Source organism: Onychostoma macrolepis, chromosome 01 (genome assembly GCF_012432095.1).
Source record: "Onychostoma macrolepis isolate SWU-2019 chromosome 01, ASM1243209v1, whole genome shotgun sequence".
NCBI lineage: Eukaryota > Metazoa > Chordata > Actinopteri > Cypriniformes > Cyprinidae > Onychostoma > Onychostoma macrolepis.
In genome coordinates, this window is record NC_081155.1 from 37763111 (window position 1) to 37788001 (window position 24891).

Here is a 24891-nt window from a genome sequence, read left to right on the forward strand (position 1 = left end):
TTTTCTTATGATAATTTGCTCGCATGTGCTCTCTTGGTTTATTTTATTATGGACCTTTTATTAATATTTACCTATAGCAGGGGTTCCCAATTTTATTATATTATTTATTTATTTATTTTTTACAGTGTGAACCCATAAATTATGTAGCGAGTTATTAAGTGATGTTTATATATTTACATGCTTATTGTTACTTTTCTTACATTTCGAACAACTTTTTTGCGACTTTTTTATTTATCTGCGACTTCCGATTTATTAGCAGCTGCAAGAATAATAGCATAGAGAGCTGTAAACTGTAAAACTATTTTTGTTTATGTGTGTTTATGACTATGATAATAAAATATCCGTTTGCAATATAATTAAGCATAAAGGACTGTTTCTGTACAGATAAAATAACTGGAAGCGAATGTCACTGGAAGCTTGGCACATTAAAGGTGGATACTTAATGGGGGGCATGAAACAAACACAACGTTAATGCTACAGATTAGAGTTTTAAAAACATTAAACCACAGGAGAAACATCAAGTCATTTACATTTATTATAGGATTAAACATACACATTCTTGTAGGTTAGTATGGAGTTTGTGGGAAATTGAAGTAAAATAAAACATTAAGTAAATTAAATAAAATACAATGAAAATGTTCATATAAAAAATTTGATGGTACTTGTGAAAGACTCGTTCTTGCTAATGTCATAAATTAAACTTGGCTAACAAATGTTGAAATGTTTTTACTGTTAAAATTCCCTCATAATTTAAAAATGATTTTTAATTAAGGACAGCTTGGATTGATATTATTCATCCTGATACTGCAGCACACGAATCACTACTGAAGCATCCATGAAGACTATATGTATTTCCATTGGAATGGTGTTGGTGGAAAAAAATACATTATGAAAGATTTCCTTATTAAAGAAAATGTTCTTATACAAAAGACCAGACCACAATACAAAAGAAATTCCTCTCTTGAATCAGACAAGTTTTCTTTTGAGAAATTATTACCCACAAAACTGTACCATTGGTTGCTGAGAAGTATCTTGCTCTGTCAGTAAGAACAGCAAATGATAAACCACTGCCTTTTACTCCTTTCAGTGATTCCTACAAGAAAATTGTATGAAGGGGGGTTATGAAGAATATGAGTTATTTCTTAAAATTCATATTAGAATCAAACAACATCCCTTATCAGCAGGAATATATTGAAAAAGAATTAGTAAGTGTGTTTACATGCATTTTGATTTTAGTCAGACTAAAACAATAATTTCTCTGTTTAAAATGTCCTGTAAATGATTTAGTCTGACTGAAATCATATCAGCCCAGTTGTGCAAAGTATTTCATCCTTTAAATATTTGATTATGCACTTCTGTGAACTTTTTGCTTGGAACTGTGCATGTAAGCATACTTAGTGTGTCTCTCATACAAAGCACTTGTAAAGGACCTGTGGCACTCTCTGGGGGTGAGTATTTTGTCTCATAGCTGGAAACAACAGTGCTTTCCATGTACATCTACTCCAGGTCTCCAAGATTAATGATCTCTTCACTGATAAAGAACTCGATGGTTTCCTCTTCCCAGTCCTCCACATTACTGTCCAGTTCATCAGTGTCCACACCTGAGAGATAATAATTCAATGTTTAACTGATGGAAATACATGTTAATAGAGTATGAGGATGATAGAAAAAGAATAAGGACAATGTAAAATGTAAAAAAGGACAATGCTTCTTACCTCCTCTGAGCTGAAGGCGCAGCTCCCTCTGTTGGTTGTAAAGCTGAATGGCACTGTCTTTGTACTGCCTGTATTCTTCCAGCATCAACCGACGTTTATCCACCAACTCCTGCATCAAGAGCATTACGGAAACATTGTAACATTAAACGTTATTAAGTCGCTTTGGATAAAAGCGTCTGCTAAATGACTAAATGTGTGTGTATATATATATATATATATATATATATTTACATTTAGTCATTTAGCAGACGCTTTTATCCAAAGCAACTTAAAAATGAGAAAAATAGAAGCTATCAAAACCAACAAAAGAGCAATAATATGTCTTGGTTAGTCTAATGCAGTACACATAGCAAGGTTTTTTTAAAATTTTTTTTTACAATAAATAAAAAGAAAGCAAGTCGAAAGAATAGAAAAATAATAGCGATTGTTAGAGGGTCATTTAAAAAAAAAAAATTAATTAAAACAAAACAAGTAGATGGAATAGAAAAAAATAGAGAGTGCTAGTGTTAGAGGGTCAAGTGTAAATGGAAGAGATCTGTTTTTAGCCGTTTCTTGAAGATGGCTATTTATATATATATATATATATATATATATATATATATAAATAAATGTATGTAAATACAGAGCAAATGAATCAAAGCCAATTAAACAATGTATATTTTTAAGAAAATAAATACATTTATAATAAATAAATGTACATAAATTTAAAATAAATGAATAACAATGATAAATAAATAATAAGAAGGCCTAAATAATGGATGGATAATTAATTAATTAAAATTAAAAAGACAAACATGTCAATGTAATTATTTACATTTTCTATTAAAGATATTTCTGTTTAATTGATTTTTATATCTCATTAAAACAAAGTAGAATATCTTGCTAAACACCTTCACTCAGTCATTACGAATTACAAAGGAAAAAAACAACTGACCTTAGAAGCCTTAGACTGGCTCAGTCTGTCCTTTTGCTCAAAGATTTTTGAGTACTTCTTGAGGTCCTTCTTAATTGCCTGTTAAAATAAGGAATGTTGAAATTTTTATGGGTGAGGCTATTATAATACAAAATAGTGTGTAGACATTACAAATGTGAACAGTAGAAAAGGCCGTCACCTTTATTTGCTCTTGACTGAGTAATGTAGGAGGGCGCGGTCTCCATAGCAACTGGCAGAATCGGTCTTTGTTGTTCTTTTGCAGAAGACGTCCCTGGAACGTCCAAAGCCAGTATGCATTGTCCACCTGTATACAGAGTACATAAATATATGACCAGCAAATAAAAAAAATAAAAAAATAAAACTTTATGAGGATAAACATAAATTAACTTAAAGCTGCAGTCCGTAAGTTTTGCCTCTTTGTCGCCATCTCTGTTTGAAAACCTGGAATTGCAGCTCTGTACAGAATTATCTTCCGTGCACGGGGCTGTGATCTGGTGTTTAAATTATTAATGTTAACAACATCAGCATGGTGTGACAATGAGTATAGTGTGTATTAGCGTGTAAATTAAAATTTCTGTACAGTTTAATCCAATTGTCATGCCATTCGAATTTCATGTTAAGAAATTATTTTTAACCCAAAAAGCAAACTATGCTCCCATCGAACTGGTTGTCTTTAAAATACAAAAACTGTGTAATCCCAGGCTATCTGTAATCAGAAGCATATTTAAAACTGGAATATAATTTAATTTCATTCACATGTGTGTCATATAAACACATAATCCTTTCTGGATTACAATCCACCATCAAAATGATACATTTAATTATTCTAGCTGCAGTGAGAAAAGGCTATAAACGATCTGTCACCTGCAGGATCCTCACATGCGATAGCCTAGTAGCCAGGAAAACTTCTTTATGTTTACAGACCTGACGTAATGACGCAGTGCCATGTTCGAATTTCTTGTGGAAACCTGTCCATACCACTCAAATTAGAAAACATTATTATAAGCTAACCGTTGTGAATCTGGCTAAAGTAAGGTGATAGTTTTGAATACTGGCTGGTTATGTACTTGCTCAAATATTGATTTTGGATCATTTTTAACCCAAAAAAGTTACGGACTGCAGCTTTAAGGAAGTGAACATGTCATATTACCTTGTGGCTCCACCAGGAAACAGAAGTCACCACATATCTGCCTGTAGGGTCCCATTCCACATCAGAGGCCATGTAATGCTCCGCAATATACATAATGGTACAATCCGACGAGTCCACAAATGCAAGAGCTCCATTCATACTGCACAGAAAAAGAGAAATATCCCCAGTATGAGCCAAGCAATAAAGATTTAAGAAAAAACATTTGAAAAGCAAAAAAAAAAAAATTGATTTGCAATTTGAATATAGTATAATAAATATAATATAATATATAAACTAACCTCCGCAGTCCTGCCAGTACCATGAACTGACCTTGAGGACTCCAAAAGATACTGTTGGCCTGCTGCTTATCAAACATCTCTGGAAAAACACAGAATATTCACAAGAAATTTTTTTTTTGAATACCAAATTCATTAGGATAATATTACAAACATAGATTTATATAGTATTAATATGGAAGCCCATTTCCGCCACTGAATAAAAAATGTAAACGTTAATTGCGACTTTTTATCTCATAATTGCGTGATACAAACTAAAAAGTCATAATTCTGAGATATAAACTAGCAATTCTGAGAACATATCAGTCCCCCCCCCAAAAAAAAACTGATTGCAAGTTTATATCTCACAATTCTGAGAAAAAAAGTCAGAATTGCGAGATATAAACTCGCAATTGCAAGAAAAAAAGTCAGAATTGCGAGTTATCATCTCGCAATTGTGACTTTATAAATCGCAATTCTGACTTTATAACTCGCAATTGTGAGATTATATCACGCAATTCTGAGAAAAAGTCAGAATTGCGAGATATAAACTCGCAATTGCAAGAAAAAAAGTCAGAATTGCGAGTTATCATCTCGCAATTGTGACTTTATAAATCGCAATTCTGACTTTATAACTCGCAATTGTGAGATTATATCACGCAATTCTGAGAAAAAAAGTCAGAATTGTGAGATAAAAAGTCGCAATAACCTTTTTTTTATTTTTTATTCAGTGGCGGAAACGTGCTTCCATATATTAAATATACTAACATATATTTAATCTATAAAAACTTAAATTTTAGTGAAAAAAAGATTGGCACTTACTGATTAGATCAATCTTGCCGTTGCTTTTGACGTGGTAAAATGAGGCATTTATTCTTGGTGATTCTCCATGTAGTACTGCAAACTTACTGCCGTTGGGCTCCCAGGCAAATGCAATGATGCTCTCTAATAAAGATCAGATGTTATATTTAGTCCAATATACTATTAAATGCTCTTTAAGGCCTTTAAGAAAATTTAAGGTCTTGGTTACCTTTCATCTCTACCACATCAACAGGAACCTGTTTCTCTCTCATGCGGAAAATCTCAAAGTTTGTGACGACACCCTATTAAAGAACAGAAAACAAATAGGGGAAATATGAAGACAGGTGAAGACAAGCCCTATAAAGACTTTCTACAAACACACACACACACCTGTGTTCCTCTGGGTGTTCGGTCCACCTTCACACACAAGTAGTCACCCTGCCGTTGCCAGTGAAGCTTGCAGTCCACCACATTGAAAAGATTCCGCACCCGAATCTCTAAACGGGATGGGAACTGCATGAGAGTTACCCTGGCTGGAATGTCCTTGTCTTCCGGGACCCAAAAGGCAATGATGTTGTCTCCCGGGGACCAAGAAAAATCTCTGTCGAACAGGAAAAAACTTTAGGGTTGCATTTTACAAAGACCTGACTTCCTGATAACACTCATATAGATCTTTTTTAATGATTCAAAGTTGCTCTTATAGTTCTTTTGTTGACGCTAAAAAATTTTTACTTAAAAAAAAATAAAAATTGAAAGCTGCAGTCCGTAACTTTTTTGCGTTAAAAATGATCCGAAATCAATATCTGAGCAAGTACATAACCAGCCAGTATTCAAAACTATCACCTTAGTTTAGCCCGATTCACAACGGTTAGCTTATAATAATGTTTTCTAATTTGAGTGGTACGGATAGGTTTCCACAGGAAATTCAAGCATGGCACTGCATCACGTCTGTAAACATAAAGAAGTTTTCCCGGCTACTAGGCTGTCGCATGGGAGGATCCTGCAGGTGACAGATCGTTTATAGCCTTTTCTCACTGCAGCTAGAATAATTAAATGTATAATTTTGATTTCAGAAAGGATTATGTGTTTATATGAAACACATGTGAATGAAATTAAATTATATTCCAGTTTTAAATGTGCTTGTGATTACAGATAGCCTGGGATTACACAGGATTTTTATTTTAAAGACAACCAGTTCGAAGGGAGCAAAGTTTGCTTTTTGGGTTAAAAGAATTTCTTAACATGAAATTTGAATGGTATGACAATTAGATTAGACTGTACAGAAATTGAAATCTACACACTATACTCATTGTCACGCAATGCTGATGTTGTTAACAATAATAATTTGAGAATAAAGTATAACAATAATAATAATTTGCACGGTTAGATGTGATATGAGCTAACTGATCGTTAGATTTAATCACCGTTGTAGTGCGATTTATTATAATTCTTTTTTCCTCAGTTGGTCAGAACAAACATGGCAGACTTGTTACTTATTTGTTCAGATGGCAATATATGGTGAAAATTCTTATTTGGGTCATATATTCCAAGACGTAGGCTAGAATCTGTGATTCCTGAGTACAGTATCCACACCGGTGCGGTGACTGACAGCCACACATTCAACTCAAAACATTAGATTCATCCGCGCTGAAGCTGTGACGGAACACCGGATCACAACAGAGCTGCAATTATAGGTTTTCAAACAAAGATGGCGACAAAGGGGCAAAACTTTTTAACTAAAATAAAATATAAAAAAACATAAATTTATTTCAGCTAGTGACATAATTTCTCTTCTTCATTAGGTTCGATTTCCAAAATAACAAAAACTGAAATAAAAATAAATACAAAAACTATACAGATTTAATTAAAACAAATAATATTAAATATGGCAAAACAGTAAATTTACTAAACATTTAACAGACATATGTATATATGTATGTATATATATAGAGAGAGAGAGAGAGAGAGAGAGAGAGAGAGAGAGAGAGAGAGAGAGAGAGTGAAGAAATAACTCAAAATATTTAAAAATATATATATATCGGTATCTCCGTGATACTAAAATAACAATGGGATGAATTGTGCCTTTCTACAATACTGCATAAGTTAGTTGAGACTTACTTTATTCCATTTATTTTCAAACTCTTCTTATCTAGCAGACCCATTGACTGGAAGAAATTAACAAAGGTATTTATTAAAAATAAAAGAGTAAATACAAAAAAGGCATATTAATTAAAGATAACGCCTTGTCTTACTGGGGTTTCATAGATGCTCAAAGTGTCTTGTGTCATTCTGGCAAAGAACTTTCCATCTTGACTCCATCTGTGAGAGATTCAATTTATAAATTCTTATTATCTGAGTGAAAGGTATATTAACATGAACAAACAAAGGATAATTAAACACTCACTTAAAAATAGGCCAGTGTGCCGAACTCTCACAATGGAAGCCACGTTTTTTCTGTCCAGTCAGGATGTCCCAGATGATGATAGCCTGAGGGTCCTCTTTAGTGTCCATCAGTGGGCTGAAAGTCACCACATACCTGACAAACATTTTTAATGTATTATTCACATGCATAACTTTGTAATAGCTGCTCTCGCTCTCTTTCTCAGGTGTTTACCTCTCGCATGGGGAGAAGTCAATGAGAGAGACACCCTGGTGGCTGAATCTCTGTATCTGCTTGAACTTCTCTCCACCCCACAATGCAATTCCTCGTTGGTGAAAGGTGGCCAGATACGTCCCTTTGGGTGACCAGCGGACATAAGTCTCTGTCCAGCGCTGTAGAAAGATCCAACTCGGAGTTAGTAATGTAAGGATTATACGCATTTATTTTCTTGGTAGAATGACATGACATAATTATTAATTACAAGCCTAGTGAACTAAAGTGTTTAAATTGAATAAATACTGTAAATGAAAACTGTGGATGAGCAATTTGAATGTTACTATTCCACCAATCGATGTCTAAATGAAAACCTCTAAAGCAAATATCAAATCTTTATCCTTTCAACACTCTCAGAAATAAAGGTACAAAAGCTGTCACTGGGGCGGTACCTTTTCAAAAGGTATATGTCTGTACCTAAAGAGTCCATTTTGGTACCTTAAAAGTACATATTAGTACTTAAAGTGTACATATTAGAACCTAATAGGTACAAAAGTGTATCTTTTGAAAAGGTACCGCCCCAGTGACAGCTTTTGTACCTTTATTTCTGAGAGTGAAAAAACTGGGTTTTAAACACGTACAAATTTAAAGCAAATCAGTTTTGTTATTGTTAATTAAATGTTTTTGTTAATTTAAATAAACCAAAATTATATTAGATTTAAAAAGCTTAAACTTAAAAAAAAATCAAAAAACAAAAATTTGAAATGTTGCTTAAACAAAATAATTTAAGTTTAAGAGCTAAAACTACTAAAACTGAAATAAAAATATTAAATAAAATGTAAATAAAAAAAACACAAAACTAAAACTAAAAACAAATTAAAAAGAAAATAAATTAAGATTAAAATTGAAAACATTCAAATTCGAAATATTAATAATATTTTAGCATATAAATAATACTAATAATACTAACACTAAAGCAAATCTGTTTATATTCATTATTTAATAGTAAATAAATAATACTAAAATAACCCTGAAACAAGTTTGTTTTAAAGGAAATGTGCTCACAGCTCTTTCTTCAACCAGGATCGGCTCCTTCGGGTCATTGGAAAATATGGCAGTTCGCTCTCCTGATTCATAGATCACACTGTATTGATCACGACAGTCTGGATCCTCGAGCCAGTGCCTCATGTTGCCCTGGTAAACAGTGACAGAAAATGATGTAATGCCATTGTCATTGGCTAAAAACATTTAAAAAAAAGAAAAAAAGAAAAAAAAAAGCAAAACTCGCACACCCATAGTCCAATAATCTTGAAATGTCTCATTCCTGGCGCTTTACAATACCACGTTTTTAAATATAAAGACAATGCAGGAACAGATAAATCTTTAAAGCTAAGCTTGATATATATATATATATTTTATCATTATATATATATATATATATATTTTTTTTTTCTTTATTTTTTTCTCAAATAACAGAAGCAGAAGTATGTACAAAGTCTTTAAATGGCTGTTTTTCAGGGGTTTCCCACTGGTCACTGATATTCATGTACCTGAAAAACACACAGATAAATGGTCCGTAAGATCTGAATCACTAGTGAACCTCAATATTTGTATAGTAACAGAAAGCTGTATTTTTTTTTCAGCTCACAAAAAAACAGTCATAAGCCAGTCATAACCAGTTATGATCTTCTAAACACATGAAACCCTCTGAAAACATACTTATCAAAATCGGTGAACAGATTGACTCTGAATGTGTGCTGTTTGTCCAGCTTGTAGCCATCTGCATTCTTAACAGCTTCCAGAGCCTGGTTAGGGGACGCATACTCCAGAAAGATATACCTGAGAACATTTCACATTTATCACTAAATCATGGTCTATACGAAAAATCTGAATCATTTCGATTATAGTTTATAGTTTTATATGATAAAATGTAAAATTCAAGTCTGTAACTTACCCTTTTGTCGTCCCAGCTGCTTCAGGGTAAAATTCATTTGTGATTTTTCCAAACTTGGAGAAGATTTTATGGATCACATTTTTCAGTTTCTCCAGACGTTCAGGTCCCACCTGGGGAACGTTGTCCACCACGACCACCGAATCAATCCCATCAGCCTCCAAAGGTTTCTCCCTCAAAACATCCTCCAACAACTCTGCACAAATTGACACAGATAATTAATGATTCACAAGAAACTGGGCTACTGGAAACATATTATATTTAATACCTGCATTAAAATTTTAAATGTGATGTTTCATAAAATAGATCCTACAATTGCAGTAAAGTAAGTAGAGTTTAGCCTCAGTAGAGAAAAAATAAAATACAATTCTGAACCCTTACAATACTGTTCTTGAAAAAAATTATAATTATTATATTATATAATCATAATTAAAAAAATCATTATTATTTCTTTAAAAGTGCAAAAACACAAAAAACCTAATCTGACACTTTAGTGTAACCTAATGTAGTCAAATGGATTCAGTAATTTTAAATAATATTAATTAACCACTTAATTTAAATGTTTCCATGTAAAGAACAATTGTAACCCTGGAATCCGAGGGTGCAAAAAAATTGCCTTTAAAGTTGTCCAAATGAAGATTTTAGCAATGCATATTACTAATCAAAAATTAAGTTTTGATATATTTACAGTAAGAAATTTACAAAATATCTTCATGGAATATGATCTTAATATCTTAATGATTTTTGGCATAAAAGAAAAATCTATAATTTTTACCCATACAATGTATTTTTGGCTATTGCTACAAAATCACAAATATACCCCAGCGACTTAAGACTGGTTTGTGTTCCAGGGTCACATTTTAGGTGAAATATTTTTTTCTAATGTTTTATTTATTTAATGGTTTTATTAGTATCATATTAAAATAAAAATAAAAAATAAAAAAATCACGCGATGCCTTAATATACATTTTCAAATGTAATATTTTTTGATGAAAATAACTGTATTCTAGCGGAAACCATGTAAAATATTTGCAAGGCCCGGCAAAAACAGAACTGAATGAATATAAAAAAATGACAGATGTGCAAAATATGACAGGATGCATATGACACATATTTGTGTGCTTGCTGTCAAATTATCAGAAATTGCCCTTTTATTCTAAGAGCCTAGAAATAAACAGTAAAGAAATATGCCATATAATTGCTCAGTAATTTATTTAGTTATTTTATAGCAGTTTTAGTTGATCTGATGTCTTGCGTTGAGGCCGCGCACATAGCGGATTTCATCTCAGCCTCTTTACCTTCATCATCGATGTCATCCACAAAATCCTCCTGGTCGCTGAACGAAGGCTCCTCTTCATCATCAAATTCCGATTCGGCCGCCATATTTACCGTATCCTGCATTTGACGAGCTGGAATTGTTGAGTATGATGCAGTGTGATTGCTTTTAGTTACACAACTAGTAGAAATGCGTCAGATAATGTTGATGCTGGCTGGCTGCCTCCTGACTGCGCAGTTAGGAACTCTCAAAGCGTCTGCTGTAACCATGCGAGTGAGCGCGAGGCGGTTACGCTATTCTAGAACGTTAAAATGCGTCGAATTTACGCAGACACCGCTAGAAGCGTCGACGCTCAGGATGTAGTTTTTTTATGTCCTTTCCTGCTCGCCGTACGGAGCGAAAGTACAGTAAGTGCAGCCAACTTTGATATCAAGCTGTTTTAAATGTGATAAATAGGTGTTTTTCCTCATTATAGTTACGTACAGGACAGTTTCAAACTCTTGAAAACGTTTGAATAATTTCTCCATACTTACGTAACGTTACCCTGTTGTGTCAAGGTAACTTACATATTTTATTGTTGCTGTGCTACGCTACATCCAGTATGATTTGACAGAGTACTATATTTAACAGCCTTGTCCTGTTTGGAGAAACTATGTGCTGGTGATCCAGGGACTTTGATATGATGGACAGTGAGTGCTTATCTTTGCTGCCAGCGGTCTGCCTGGTGCTGGCCGACCCAAAGCAGTCTCCACCTGATGACACCTCTTTAGAGAAGCTGCTTGATTGGTTCAAAGCGCTGCACAGCCAAAGTAAGTTTGAACCTGGGATCAAATTGATATTTTTTTTTATTCGTTTGGAAGTTTTGGAAGAGTAACACATGTATGTATTGTAGTACTTCTTGTAGTGTATCTACTGTATAGGTAACTAGTATGTTTCTTCAGGTAATGGACAGGTGCTTTTGCAGCATCAGCCGTGCCTTTTGGAGTTCATTTCCAGTGTTTGTACGTCTAAAACTACAGATCCTGCTATCCTGTCTTTCACCCTCAACCTGACTGGACTTCTGGCTGCCACAACGCAGGGATTCCACTTGCTTGATGTGAGACAGTTTCCACAATATTTTCACATATCTATCTATCTATCTATCTATCTATCTAAATATCTATCTATCTATCTATATACAAATAGCAATTTCTACCCAATAAAATATTTCTCAGCTCTGGTCCCTTGGTTAGCACTGGTCTAACACACACGCACACAAAAACAACAATAAAAAGTACAATGATATACTTTGCAGTTTGCAGCATTTTCCAATACCATCCGGTTTATGTGTTGTCTGTTTATGGAGATCAGGAGGGAGGTCTTTTGGCGTGTGTGTTTGAGCGGGAAGCCTGGGGTGTGTGTGATCTCTGGGAGGATGCCTCGGTTCGCAGTGGCTGGCTGCAGGGACTGTTGAATATGCTGAAACACCAGCAAGCCTTGGACTTCATGTGTGGAAATGGTGAGAACAGCTCCAAAATTATGCAGAAAGCATACAGTCAGACCAAAATCTATTCAGACACCTTCAACATTTCTCACATTATCACAGTTTATTCACTATAGTTTAGAAAACGGTAATGAAATATGACAAGAACTCAGAGTTAAACTGTTTTAGAACAAACCCATCTTGATAATATCAGATATCTTTGATAGAAAGGTATGTAATGAATTAGGCTGAATAGTAAACAATTAGATAAAACCAATTTAGGTCAACCAGTTACCAAGCAGTGGTTAATTTTGTTCAGACTGTGGTCGCATTAGCAATTAAAGAAAAACACTTAAGCAAAACATGGTCAGGTCAAAGTGTCTGAATAATTTTTGGTCCCAAATTTTTATCAGTTTTACTGGTAGTCCACTGTATGAAGCATTTTTGGGTATAATATGTCACGGTTTATTTTATTTTGCTATTCTCACTTACATAAATGAACTACAGTGTCCTGCACGCAAAATATAATCTGGTGTCTGAATAATTTTTGGTTTGAAACTAAATATTATTGAACCTTTCAAGCTTTAAGTGTTATTATGAATGCTGTTGTGTCCACAGGACTCATCAAAGTGATTCTCCAGCTGCAGAACGACAGGAGTCTGTTTGTTGCCTGTTTGGCTAATCAGCTTTTAGTGCATATCCTAAATTTCCTCACATCATCAAACATGACCAATGAGAGTGATGTTGTGGGATCAAGTGAATCATCTTTGAGGCCTGATTGTGTCTTGGTCTCCTCTGAGATTATGAATGCTGTGGTTGAAGTGTTGAGCTCAGAGGATCATCCTCAGGTGCTCCAGGGCTTACGGCTTCTGTCACTGGTTCTCTCTCAGTGTGGAGAACCTATCAGAAGCACACTGTGGAAAGATGTGCTAGTACCCCTGGAAGTCTTGGTCAACAGGGGGTCTGAATCATTGATTCAGACTCTGATAACTGTTCTAGAAGCTGCTGTGAGGTGAGTTGAATAGGGCATTTGTTACAATTTATTGGAGTTGAAATACTTTTATTAGAAAGAAATTTCATTATAATAGCATACACTACCAGTCAAAAGTGTGGAATAATTAAGTATTAAACATACAGTACAAACAGTAATATTTAATTTAAATTTCAAAATTCTATTTAATTTTTATAAATAATTGATTCCTGTGATTGCAAGAATGATTGATGACTATAGAATGATTTCTAAAGGATTATGTGACACACAAAACTGGAGTAATGGCTGCTGAAAATTCAGCTTTGTTATCACAGGAATAAATTACAAATTTAAAATACATTTGAATAAAAATGTTAAATTGTAATAACATTTTGCAAATAAATGTAGCTTTACCATCACAGGAATAAACTACATTTTAAAAATATATCAAAATAGAAAAACTTAATTATTCCAAAATTTTGTCCAGTAGTGTATATTCTGTTTCTAGTCCATGCAATTATTTATTTGGTAAGTAGTTTCATGATAATGAAACATGTACATTATCCCTTACATATTTCAATAGGTTACATTAATTAATCCTGATTATTCTAATTTTTGTAGTTAAAGTGGTAATATTACGCTTTTAAATGTATTTTTGCAAATTTTACATTTTTCATTTCATTTACGGATTATTATACTGTACAATATTAATATAGTTTATTTCAGTTCCTCTTTGAAGGCAAGATTATACAACAATGTACGTTCTATAATATGTACTCAGTGTTATTCTCAGAGATGCTTTTGTAACTGTTGATATTAAATTTAAACAATTAAGGTCTGTTACAGGACGCCTCTGCTCAGCCAATCAGAGCATAAAGTGGAGGAGTTATTAGAAGCCATGTTGGGTGATGGAAACAGAAAGGAGTGTTTTCAGTGTGCGGCACTAATTGTAAAGCTGGAGAAATGGTGATTACCATAGACTTTTATACATATACATATGACAAAATACACACATTTGAACTAGCAGTCTGTTATGTGTTGTATTATTCACTCGGGTTTTCTCTGTCACCTTATCCTTTAGTCCTGAGGTTTTAAAGAGGAAGGCTATGGATATCATCATGTTTCCCCTTCAGTGTGTGTCAACACAGCCTCAAGCAGAAAAGGAAATTAATGTAGTCCTGAAGGAACAGCTATCCCAGAAAGCTTCATGTATTTCCCTCCTCATGCAGAGTTTATCAAGCCTAGCTCAGCTGGCACACGCAGTAAGTAGACTTCAGCTTAGACTGTCACTCCAGTAAAGAATTTCTTAGGGCTGGTTCACACTGAACACTATTTTGTGTTCCGTTGCACTGCTTTTTTAATTGTTTTTCTATGTAAATGTGCTGTAGATGAATGGCTTTGACTATGAACGCAATGTTTTTAAGGCACTGTGTTAAGTTAAAGGTTCAAATTCAAAATGTCTCTCGAAACTTTAGGCTGGCCCATATGCATTCTACAGATTTTTTCATTGTCCATGCTGATTTCACTGTAAAGTGTGTGGCAATAGATTTAAATATGGTAAAGTGTGTACTACACAATGAAATTTGTACCTTTCTTTTGCTAGAAATACCTCTTTGAAGATATTTCCATTCACTCGATCACCAGTTCTGTGGTGTTGCTTCTGAGGATGTGCTCTGGGCATTGCCCCTCCTCTTTGCTACATATTAATACATTCACTCACCTGATTGGCTGCTGCAAGGTTCAGAGGTGTGGCCTGGATACATTAGGTGCACTCAGTGTGTATGAAGGTGAGGCTGTGATGAGTAAGCCATATCATAAATGTAAAAGATATCCTTATCAATATACACAATATTTTTGCATAAATACATTAAATAAATTAGTCGATACATGAAACAACCTGATTAAACTATGTATATGAGTATTTTGTAGTTACATGGGAGATGATATATGCTAGCAGAAATATCCTTTTGGTTTTGCCCTGGGTTATAGATTCAAAATCTATTTTATTTTTAAATTATAACTATAAATTGAAAGTTTTTAGTTACTTATTTGAAAAAAAAAAAAAGGTTTAGAGGTCAGTAACAGCCCTGGTTTAGGCATCATTGACCTTGAAAGTGATCAGGGTTAATGTTTAATGGTTTTATTATCTGATCAATCTTTCTATATCCAGAAAACCTGGATTTAAGGATGAACGTATTTGGTGTTCTCTTGGACTATTTACAGAGTCCAGATTCCCATGCCACAGTAAGTATGTGCATATTTGTATACTGTATGTTACTAATATTAGCTGCTTCAGATTTTTTGCCTTCAAAGCTGATTGGTTGTTGAAACACCTTATTTACTTAAAGCTTTCTGTGATTTCCAAGGTCTTGAAGAAAACATTTCAGGCCGTTAAGAGGTGGATTGTGTGTTCGCCTTTCCCTGATCTCCTGCAGTTTATCAGCCATGGTGAGGAGCTCTAACAGAATTCTGATATTTTGATAAAAGAGACCTGCCAAAATTATCCCTGTTAAAAAAATTAAACTATAATCAAACCAAATAACTAAACTAACCAATCATATTGATTTCATTTTAAGATGAGAGGTCCTTTATCATAATCAACCCAAAAATGAAATTAATTTTCACTCTCATGTCGTTTCAAACCTTTATGTCTTTTCTGTTAAACACAAAAGAGGATATTTTGAAGAACGTTGGTAACCAATCCATTTTGGGTCCCATTCACATACATCGTATGGTCAAAAAATATGATGGAAATTCAGTGGGAACCAAAACAGTTTGGTTCCCAGCATCCTTCAGAAGATCTTCTTTTGTATTCCACAGAAAAAAAGAAAGTCATACAGGTTTGGGATGATATGAGGGTAAATGAGGAAATCATTTTTGGATGAACAATCCCTTGAAAAGAAACAAATATGAACCTATTGTTTTGAAATGAAACAGCTTGATGTCAGTAGATGCTCATGAAGCTTGCTTGTGTGTTTCGCAGACCTCTTTCCTGTATTGGAGAAACGGATGTGTGATTTGCGATGGGAAGTGAGAGACTCCACACTAGAGTTCATCACCCAGCTGACTGCTGCCCTCAATGGTACCACAAGCATATTTATCTCTACACTTAAATTATTTCAATTATTGTGAGACTATTTTAGAGATCATTTTCATTCCTATTATTGTACTTCTTGTCTCTTTCTCCCAGATAACAGTGGTTTCACTGAAGCTCTCCACACCAGCGGTATGGTCTCCGTTCTCCTTTCTTCACTGGCAGATGCAGAAGGCTATGTCAGAGCAAGTGCTGTGGCTGCTGTCAGGGAGGCAGTTACTGCTTCTTTCCATCAGACGGTGCTTGTGAGCAATAGCAAACTTCTGGTGAGACAATTACTCATTGTACATAATTCCAGCTCTTCAAATACGATCTTTAAAATGGTCCTGCATTTTTCTAAAGTGATACTTTTTATGATGGATGGACCCAGTTTATTTTGCCTCAAAATCTCACCACCATTCACTGCCATTAAAAAGCTTGGAAGAGCCAGGACATTTTTTAATATAACTCCGATTGTACTCGTCTGAAAGAACAAAGTCAGATACACCTAGGATGGCTTGAGGATGAGTAAATCATGGGGTCATTTAAACTACATAATTCATAAACAGTATGTTCTTCACTAATCAAGAATTAAACTGACTGTTCCAACCCACCAGTTGACCAGGTTTGAGTCAACTGGTTGACTCATTTGATAGGCCTTTAAAATGAAAAGTTTGGACCACCAGTGTCTACAACACCTCCCTGATCTTGTCCAGAGGCGTAATTGTAGCTTATTGATCATTTTAATGATCTGAAGCTTGGCAGCATGTTGATATTCTTTTTTTTGTTTTGTTTAGTTTCTCAGTCTAATCACATGTTTTTTTTTTTTTTTTTTATGTAACATTGGATTTTAGGAGGAGGCTTTGGTGCAGATGATGGCCATTCTCTCTCAGGACACAGAGGGCTTTCCTCGTAGAGCAGTGGTCCAAACTTTCACATCATGGCTGAAAGGATCACACCTCGTAACAGCTCTGGAGTCGTCCCTGAGCTCTGTCTTGTCACTGGGAGGCAACGATTTTGACTGGGAAGTGAAAATGCACACACTGGAGCTAGCAGAAGTGTTGATGGAGAAGACACTGACCTGCTGTCCGTACGCAGTCCAGAACTTCGGTTCCTCTGAAGAGACGCGCTTTACGCAAGCCTTGATCAAGTTTAAAGATTTTGGGCTGTTTGACTTGCTGTTTAACAGCTTGTTTGACTGTGACAGACCAGTGTGTGAGAGAGCCTGTGCACTCTTGGTCAAACTCAGGACACTTACAGCTGAGACTGCAGATTTGGATCACAGCGTTCTTGTCTTAAATGTATGTGGGAACAGATGGGGAGATGAGGTGCAGAGAAGATACCTCAACAAACAACAGGCCAAAGCATCTGTGTGTGTCACAAATGGAGTTACAGGATCTGATGACGGAATGGACTGTGGTCTATACTGTATCAAAGACATTAGCCTACCCAAGATACTGCAGATTCTAGATCTAGATGACATGCAGAGGATGTTGATGTTAAGTAGTGATCATGTCGTGAATTCGCCCCGATCACTAATGGAGGACATTCTTTCAGCTGCCCAGCAGAGTGAAGAGAATATAGTAGATTGCTATTGAGAATATACTGTGTAACAGTTTGAGACCTTTTTACAGCAGTTTAATAAAGGAAGATATACAGTCTCAAGTCTAATTGAATTTTCAAGATGTATATACAAGTTTTCTACAAAAGTTCCCAAGCTTTATTGTCAACCAAACCCCTTATATGTAAAATATTTACTTGAAATACCCCCTGATATTTAGTTAATATTTCAGTAATTTAACATTGCAACATTTGCATGTTCATCAGTCTCTAATGTCGGTTAATGTGTAAACATAAAATAGTTCATCTTTTTTCAGTATATTATTTTAAACCCGTGTGTGTGTGTGTGTATACACACACACACACACACACGTCTGGTTTGCTATCCTTGTGGGGACTCTCCATAGGTGTAATGCTTTTTCTACAGTACAAACTGTATTTCTATCGCCCAAAAAAGTTATCAAAAAACTTAATTCTGTGTGATTAATTAGCTTTTTTACCCGTGGGGATCTCAATTTAGGTCCCCACTGTGACAAGTCCCCATGAGTCTGTGTGTATTCAGGTTTAAATAATAAATACACTCCTACACACACATATACTATGTAAACAAAAACTTTTATTTTGGATGCGATTAATCGCTTGACAGCACTAATATATATATACAGTGGGTACGGAAAGTATTCAGACCCCCTTAAATTTTTCACTCTTTGTTATATTGCAGCCATTTGCTAAAATCATTTAAGTTCATTTTTTTTCCTCATTAATGTACACACAGCACCCCATATTGACAGAAAAACAGAATTGTTGACATTTTTGCAGATTTATTAAAAAAAGAAAAACTGAAATATCACATGGTCCTAAGTATTCAGACCCTTTGCTGTGACACTCATATATTTAACTCAGGTGCTGTCCATTTCTTCTGATCATCCTTGAGATGGTTCTACACCTTCATTTGAGTCCAGCTGTGTTTGATTATGCTGATTGGACTTGATTAGGAAAGCCACACACCTGTCTATATAAGACCTTACAGCTCACAGTGCATGTCAGAGCAAATGAGAATCATGAGGTCAAAGGAACTGCCTGAAGAGCTCAGAGACAGAATTGTGGCAAGGCACAGATCTGGCCAAGGTTACAAAAAAATTTCTGCTGCACTTAAGGTTCCTAAGAGCACAGTGGCCTTCATAATCCTTAAATGGAAGATGTTTGGGACGACCAGAACCCTTCCTAGAGCTGGCCGTCCGGCCAAACTGAGCTATCGGGGGAGAAGAGCCTTGGTGAGAGAGGTAAAGAAGAACCCAAGGACTCCAAGATGGTCAGAAATAAGATTCTCTGGTCTGATGAGACCAAGATAGAACTTTTTGGCCTTAATTCGAAGCGGTATGTGTGGAGAAAACCAGGCACTGCTCATCACCTGTCCAATACAGTCCCAACAGTGAAGCATGGTGGTGGCAGCATCATGCTGTGGGGGTGTTTTTCAGCTGCAGGGACAGGACGACTGGTTGGAATCGAGGGAAAGATGAATGCGGCCAAGTACAGGGATATCCTGGACGAAAACCTTCTCCAGAGTGCTCAGGACCTCAGACTGGGCCGAAGGTTTACCTTCCAACAAGACAATGACCCTAAGCACACAGCTAAAATAACGAAGGAGTGGCTTCACAACAACTCCGTGACTGTTCTTGAATGGCCCAGCCAGAGCCCTGACTTAAACCCAATTGAGCATCTCTGGAGAGACCTAAAAATGGCTGTCCACCAACGTTTACCATCCAACCTGACAGAACTGGAGAGGATCTGCAAGGAGGAATGGCAGAGGATCCTCAAATCCACGTGTGAAAAACTTTCCCAAAAAGACTCGTGGCTGTATTAGATCAAAAGGGTGCTTCTACTAAATACTGAGCAAAGGGTCTGAATACTTAGGACCATGTGATATTTCAGTTTTTATTTTTTAATAAATCTGCAAAACAATTTACAATTTAATAAATCAACAATTCTGTGTTTTTCTGTCAATATGGGGTGCTGTGTGTACATTGAGGGAAAAATGAAAAATGATCACTTAAAAATGATCACTTAAATGATTTTAGCAAATGGCTGCAATATAACAACTAGTGAAAAATTTAAGGGGGTCTGAATACTTTCCGTACCCACTGTGTGTATGTGTGTGTGTGTGTGTGTGTGTGTGTATATATATATATATATATATATATATATATATAGTGCACACACACAAAAACAAACAAATCACATCAAAATAAAATACAGTACTTTACCAAAATAAAATACAGTGAGCCAAATATCAGCGCACCCGCCTCTGTGCCACCGTTGGAACGCGACTGAAGTACAACGCCTATAATTTACATAATAAATAATAGTTTCGCATTCAGATAGGTTACATCGCAAATATGGAAATATTATGGAATCGCATCCAGAATTAGCACATGGTCACTGTCTGGGGGCTTTGTTTTCAAGTGCGCAACTCATGGCATTTGCTGTTCTTCTGCTATATATATGCGCTACTGCATGATGGTTACTGCATGATGATTGAAAATCGTGTAAATGGCCTTAAGCTATTCCAAACTTTTGGCAGGTACTTTAATAATAACAATTCTATATACTTTACTATAATATATTATTTTATTATAATATTATATTATTATCATGATTATTAAATGCTGCTTTTTATTTTTTACAGGACAATAGTATGTATTATTACAATACTGTATATCTTTTATTGTGCAAAAAAATAAAAAATATAATAAGTGCTGGGGGCGTGGTCACATTTTCCTTCTTTTTTGTCTCTAGTTGATCACATGCCTGATATATGACTGCACAACTTTTGCAAAAATTTATATTGCAATTGATATCATTGCAATTGCGATTTGAACTGCAATATGACCTGTATCAAATCTGTAAGAACCCTATAAAATTAACTAATAATAACTGATATTATTCTTTTTCAGTTCAAACTAATTATAAAATAAATACAAATATATTATTATCATAGATTACAATTGTCAAATAAAAATGAATATTTAATGAATTTATTATTTTATTTTATATTACAATTTACAATAATACACTAATAATATTTATCTTAAATTTTCAAACATTCAAGCAACTCACAAACATAATTTCTACAACTCACACACCTCCTTTTGGGAAACACTGTCTTACAGCAATAAAGTGTTTTTGAGGATTGAGCCCATTGTTATGTCTTTAAAACACTCAAACACTTTCCGAAAATTCTCTGTGTCCACAGCAGTGGTCATGTGATAGAAAAGCTGCCTGCTGTTATTCCCTTTCCTCTTTTGAAAGCTTTGAACCAAGAATTCCTGCACATCTTCCAGCCAGGATCACCTTGTAACTCAGGAAAATGCTTCCGGATATCTGAAGTCTGAACTTTTTCTGCCAGCAGATCCATTTTGTTAAAGAAGAGTATGAGGGGGCAGTTGTGGAAGCTCTCAATATGGCAGAAGTGCTCAAACTCATTCAACGAATCAACCAGGCAGTTGTCCTCAAAGACGGTTTAGTCGTAATCACTGCATCCAATGATAAAGAGCAGTGGCGTCTGGAGTTTAAGTAGATTGGACATACACCGCCAAATTATTTTACTTCTACAAAATTCAGCAAACGCGAAAGGGCTATCACGTAGCTCAAAATATCTATCTGCTAATGTTGTCCTGTATTTTTGTGTATAAACAACATCCTGATTGTGTGGTAAGTAGTTCTGCAAATACAGAAAGTGTCAATGAGTCAATAAAAAAGAAATAACTTGGTCCCATGCATCATGTGATGTTTGATTAGTCAGTTGCACAAAGGGCCCTTTACAGAAAGTAATGCAGACTTTTAAAAAAATATATAATGTACATACATAATGGCAGTTTGTTTTATTTTACCGTGGCATTATTTAAAAAGGGTGCAGCTAAGTGAGTGAAATTAAATTTGACGTTTCCATCCATCTCTTTTCATCTTACATTATGATGAAATAATTGTTTATTTATTTGTTTCCGCTCTCGGTCCAAATGGGAATAATATTTGCTATGGTCATCCATTTACCTCTAAAGACGTTTACCATGCTGTTGTTTACTTCCACTGTTTAAACCCCAAACTGTGAAAAGTGTCCATATGTAATAACTGTACAGACCCTAATAATATATGTCCCATTACTTAAGCCAAATATGTCCTAGCATTTCACATCACTCAGCAAATACTTATAATTTACTCACCAGCTGGCCAATACGATGAATGTTGTCAAAGTAGTACTTTACTGATTCATACTGCATAAAAACAGAGAAGATTAATGTGTAGTTTACGTAGCGCTCCCACATGCACTCATTGGAACAGTTTCTTTCACTGAGAAATAGGTGACTATAGGCAAAATATTAATTTTGTTGTTTTCCCTCAAAAAGTTCAAAAATTAGTTAATAAGACTTGAGGGCTACATTCAAAGTGATCAATATCATACAATACATTTGTGTGGGGAATGAAGAAAAATGGTTCATGATTCAATGTGAATCCAGCAATTTGCAGAATAGCTCCCAAATTTCATAAAATTTCTGAAGCCCGCTGGTGACTGTTTGTATGGTTTGGTTGTATGGAAAAGAGCAGTGTTAATGTTCTGCAAAACACCTCTGTTTGTGCCATAGTTGCAATTAGAAATGCTCAGCAAAACATACCAACTCATAGTCGCTCCTCCTGAGATGAGCTTCCTGAATCCCAGAATCCTTCCAGAGAGAATCAATAGCTTCAACATAAGGCTTTAGTTCATGAGAACTTTTGTCATTAATCACTTACCCCCATGTTGCTCCAAACCCATAAAAGTTTTGTTCGTCTTCGGAACACAATTTAAGATATTTTGGATGAAAACTGGGATGCTTGTGACTGTCCCATTGACTGCCAAACAATTTTCACTGTCTTGGCCCAGAAAAGAATGAACAATGTCGTCAGAATAGTCCATCTGCCATCAGTGGTTCAACCGTAACGTTATGATCAATCATTGGCTGCAGCTGCCATTTCAACTGCCTAGTTTTTTCACGTCTTCTCATTTATTATAAAATAAATATTATAACAAATTTTGAACTTTATCGCACTGAAGTATAAAGTATAGCAAGTGCAGGAAGTCACAAAGTCACTTGTCATTTAAAGAAATAAATAAGGCCAGACGACAGCCTATAATGCTGAATTATTTAAATACCTAAATACAAAATAAATAAGTTGGCATAACAATAATGCATTCAATATTTTGAAATGTTTAGATTTAATTTAATAACTACATCGTTTAAGTTTTATCCAACACAGACTTGCTGCTGTAGTATGTAGAATAGTTTCACAAAACTAAAGTCAGGCCTTTTTCTTTTACTTCAAATTTTGAAATTATACAATCAAATTTAGATTAAAAAACTGCTCATGCTGCATGTATGAAGCCTCTTTGTTTGGACTGAGTTGTGTTTAAAACACAGTGGTTGCCTCTAATTTTAAATTGAAAAAGAGCACAGACAAAGCCTTAGTTTGTTTATATGAGATTTCTTTCATTTGTGTTATTTATTTGATTTATTGGGTTTTGTTTTAAAATTTCAATTTTAGTTTTGTTGTTTGACATTTCAATTTTACAAAGAAATGTGCAGCATTTTGTCTGACAATTAATAAATGGACACCTTTTCATTTCTAAGTTTTTTTTTTTTTTGAGAAAATCATATTGTGAAATCAGTATTTCAAAACTAGCTGAAAGAACTGTTGCTAATAAATAGAACAAAGACTTGAGATGTGACTTGGACCTCAGAGACTTGTGAACATGTCTGCTCTCCAATAATTTCTCATTTTCCCACACTCCCTATCTGACTGGAAGAGGTGGAGGTACTGGTCTGCTTATCTCTAATGATTGGAAATTTGGGACCCTGGAGCACAAAACCAGTCTTAAGTCGCTGGGGTATATTTGTAGCAATAGCCAAAAATACATTGTATGGGTCAAAATTATAAATTTTTATTTTATACCAAAAATCATTAGGATATTAAGTAAAGATCATGTTCCCATGAACATGATCTAAGATATGTTGTGAATTTCCTATCGTAAATATATCAAAACTTAATTTTTGATCAGTAATATGCATAGCTGTTAATTTAGACAACTTTAAAGGTCATTTTCTCAGTATTGTGATTTTTTGCACCCTCAGATTCCAGATTTTCGAATAGTTGTATCTCGGCCAAATATTGTCATATATTTATTTAATCAAAAGAGTCCAGGGTCACATTTATTCCTTTACCTTCTCTGGCTATTAACAGCTCCTTTGAATCACATTCAGTCACTATTACCCACCCTTTTAAAATCTATTTTGTAGTTGTTTATCGACCCCCCAGGACCACAAGGTAAGTTCTTGGATGAATTGGATGTGCTGCTCTCAACCTTTCCTGAGGATGGTACTCCTCTAGTTTTGCTTGGAGACTTCAACATCCACCTAGATAAACCTCAGGCTGCAGACTTCCACACTCTGCTTGCCTCTTTTGATCTCAAGAGAGTGTTAACTATGGCTACTCACAAATCAGGCAACCAACTGGACCTTATTTACACACGACACTGCTCCACTGATCATATGCTGGTTACTCCACTACACACCTCGGATCACTTCCTCCTCACTCTTAAGCTCAACAAGGTTCCTGACACAACACATACCATCCTCATGTCATCTTTCGACGTAACCTACGCTCACACTCACTCTCACCCTCCCGGCTATCTGCTATGGTTTCATCTTCGCTTCCTCCCCCTAAACAGTTAGCATCTCTTGATGCTAACAGTGCTACTCATACTTTCTTCTACACGCTTACATCTTGTTTAGACACTGTCTGCCCCTTGTCTTCCAGGCCAACCCGTACCACCCCTTCTCCCCCTTGGCCGTCTGATGTTCTCCACGAACATCGTTCTAAGCTCAGGGCTGCTAAAAGGGTGTGGCGCAAATCAAAAAATCCTACTGACCTTAATGTGTATCAGTCACTCCTCTCTTACTTCTCTGCTAATATCTCCACTGCTAAAAGGACATACTATCATAACAAAATTAACAATTCGTCTAACTCTTTAAAACATTTTCCTCGCTCCTTTGTCCTCCTCCTCCCCCTCCTTCATCAACTCTAACAGCTGAAGACTTTGCCACATTCTTCATTAATAAA

General features: G+C 35.2%; 2 protein-coding genes across 5 annotated transcripts; one reads left to right on the forward strand and one right to left on the reverse strand.

Moving 5' to 3' along the window:
* Window positions 1-524: 524 nt before the first annotated feature.
* LOC131546790 (eukaryotic translation initiation factor 3 subunit B-like) lies at window positions 525-10831 on the reverse strand. Of its 2 annotated transcripts, XR_009272782.1 has the most exons (19): window positions 10697-10831; window positions 9402-9594; window positions 9167-9286; window positions 8940-8997; window positions 8513-8641; window positions 7469-7626; window positions 7259-7390; window positions 7107-7173; window positions 6973-7019; window positions 5245-5455; window positions 5084-5156; window positions 4876-4998; window positions 4078-4156; window positions 3800-3938; window positions 2828-2953; window positions 2650-2727; window positions 1716-1824; window positions 1431-1601; window positions 525-1093 (listed from the first exon to the last, which is right to left on the reverse strand). XR_009272782.1 is itself a non-coding variant. In XM_058786689.1 (18 exons), exons 1-18 carry the CDS (start codon window positions 10797-10799, stop codon window positions 1498-1500), a joined length of 2049 nt encoding a protein of 682 aa, XP_058642672.1. In that variant the 5' UTR covers window positions 10800-10831; the 3' UTR covers window positions 525-1497. The 2 variants fall into 2 exon arrangements, 1 of the variants encoding a protein (XP_058642672.1); XM_058786689.1 differs by having other exon boundaries at window positions 525-1601.
* Window positions 10832-10947: 116 nt separating this feature from the next.
* Window positions 10948-17840, forward strand: brat1 (BRCA1-associated ATM activator 1). Of its 3 annotated transcripts, none has more exons than XM_058786677.1 (13): window positions 10948-11081; window positions 11305-11483; window positions 11694-11770; window positions 12025-12172; window positions 12755-13148; window positions 13953-14072; window positions 14188-14368; window positions 14710-14893; window positions 15277-15350; window positions 15473-15554; window positions 16090-16188; window positions 16297-16466; window positions 17034-17840. In XM_058786677.1, exons 2-13 carry the CDS (start codon window positions 11354-11356, stop codon window positions 17775-17777), a joined length of 2403 nt encoding a protein of 800 aa, XP_058642660.1. In that variant the 5' UTR covers window positions 10948-11081; window positions 11305-11353; the 3' UTR covers window positions 17778-17840. The 3 variants fall into 3 exon arrangements, with proteins under 3 accessions (XP_058642660.1, XP_058642644.1, XP_058642652.1); XM_058786661.1 differs by having other exon boundaries at window positions 10949-11081; window positions 11616-11770; XM_058786669.1 differs by lacking the exon at window positions 10948-11081 and adding an exon at window positions 11088-11231 and having other exon boundaries at window positions 11616-11770.
* The last annotated feature ends 7051 nt before the right edge of the window (window positions 17841-24891 follow it).